Source organism: Carlito syrichta, unplaced genomic scaffold (genome assembly GCF_000164805.1).
Source record: "Carlito syrichta isolate Samal-C Ts95f unplaced genomic scaffold, Tarsius_syrichta-2.0.1 Scaffold317439, whole genome shotgun sequence".
Taxonomy (NCBI): domain Eukaryota; kingdom Metazoa; phylum Chordata; class Mammalia; order Primates; family Tarsiidae; genus Carlito; species Carlito syrichta.
In genome coordinates this window covers 176,491-178,103 of record NW_007261535.1, presented here as the reverse complement: position 1 = coordinate 178,103, position 1,613 = coordinate 176,491, and the positions used below count along the sequence as shown (strand labels likewise).

At 66.8% G+C, this 1,613-nt stretch overlaps 1 protein-coding gene across 1 annotated transcript in view; it reads left to right on the top strand.

Moving 5' to 3' along the window:
* Positions 1–1,613, top strand: part of PIEZO1 (piezo type mechanosensitive ion channel component 1) — a 20,935-nt gene that overhangs the window by 4,358 nt on the left and 14,964 nt on the right. The window contains exons 10-13 of the mRNA XM_021707410.1: positions 3–72; positions 210–370; positions 690–866; positions 1,352–1,477. Coding sequence (XP_021563085.1) covers positions 3–72; positions 210–370; positions 690–866; positions 1,352–1,477 — 534 coding nt within the window. The remainder of the gene's footprint in view (positions 1–2; positions 73–209; positions 371–689; positions 867–1,351; positions 1,478–1,613) is intronic.

Genomic DNA, 1,613 nt, shown 5'->3' with positions numbered 1-1,613 from the left:
AGGAGGAGGGCGGCCCCGGGGATGATGGGCAGAGCTCGGCCAGCCCCCACCAGGCCACACAGGTGCCCGAAGGTGAGTGGGCAACGCGGCTCCCCATTCCCCAGTCCACTCTGTGTGGCGGCAGGGAATAGTGAGTCCCCTCAGAGCCCTTGGGGCCTCATGCGTGCTGGGGGCCTGGGAGCCCCGTCTGCTCATTATCCACACCGCAGGCGCAGCCAGCAAGTGGGGCCTGGTGGCTGAGCGACTGCTGGACCTCGCAGCCAGCTTCTCGGATGTGCTCGCGCGCGTGCAAGTGTTCACACGGCGCCTGCTAGAGCTGCACGTCTTCAAGCTGGTGGCCCTGTACACCGTGTGGGTGGCCCTCAAGGAGGTGCGTGGCCGGCAGTGGTCGCCACTCAGGCCTCTGCTCCCCATCCAGGTGGCCTCCCTGGAGGTCTGGGGCAGCTGTGAGTGGTCCCTGGGTCTGGCCTGGGGTGGTTGTCGGTGGTTCCCGGAGCCTGGCCTGGGGCCATTCTGGGTGGGCCCTGGACCCTGGCCTGGGGTGGTTGTGAGTGGTCCCTGCTCAGCCTGGGGCAGTCTTCTGTGGTCCCTGGGCCTGGCCTGGGGCGGTTGTGGGTGGCCTCTGGTCCAGTCTGAGGTGACCGTGGGTGGTCCCTGGGCCTTGCCTGGCACTCCCCGCCCTCCTGCAGGTGTCAGTGCTGAACCTCCTGCTGGTGGTGCTGTGGGCCTTTGCCCTGCCCTACCCGCGCTTCCGGCCCATGGCCTCCTGCCTGTCCACCGTGTGGACCTGTGTCATCATCGTGTGCCGAATGCTCTACCAACTCAAGGTGGTCAACCCCCACGAGTACTCCAGCAACTGCTCCCAGGTACCACCCGCCTGGCCATGTGGCCTGGGGCTGCGGGGAGCTCCAGGCCAGCCACATTTGTGAGCTTACCCCTTGGGGCAGCTGCTTCAGCACAGCGTGTGCATACAGAGGCGGGGGAGGGCCTGTGCCCCGAGAGTCAGGGGGCTTCCTGGAAGTGTTGTCCATTGGCCTGGTCTGCAGAGGACCGAGGTCCCTTCCGCAATGCCAGGGCATCTTGTTCTGATTCGGCTAAGGCCGGAGCCCTCCTGCAGCAGAGGATCCCCAGCTAGGCCTGGGGAGGGATAGCGCTTGGGGCAGCTGCTGCCCGGGGCGTCCTTGGCTCTGTCCCTTCCCCTCGGACACCTCTCTATGCCCCCAGCCCCTCCCTAGGACGGCAGTTCCGAGGCTGGCAGCCCCCTTGTCCCTGTCCTGTGGCTGTGGTGGGCTCGAGGCAGGGGCTGTCCCCACCGCTGGGGCTGAGTGCTGATGTCCGGCCCTCTCCCCAGCCCTTCCCCAACAGCACCAATCTGCTGGCCACGGAAATCAGCCAGTCCGTGCTGTATCGGGGGCCCGTCGACCCCGCCAACTGGTTTGGGGTGCGGAAGGGCTACCCCAACTTGGGTTACATCCAGGTAAGTGAGGGGTGGGGCCGGGGGCGTGGTCGACATGAGGTGTGACTGACCTGGAGCAAGGCTGGGGGAGGCTGGACTGACCTGCCAGGTGTCTGATGGGAGTGCGGATGGAGCACGGGGTGGGGCTGTCATGGGG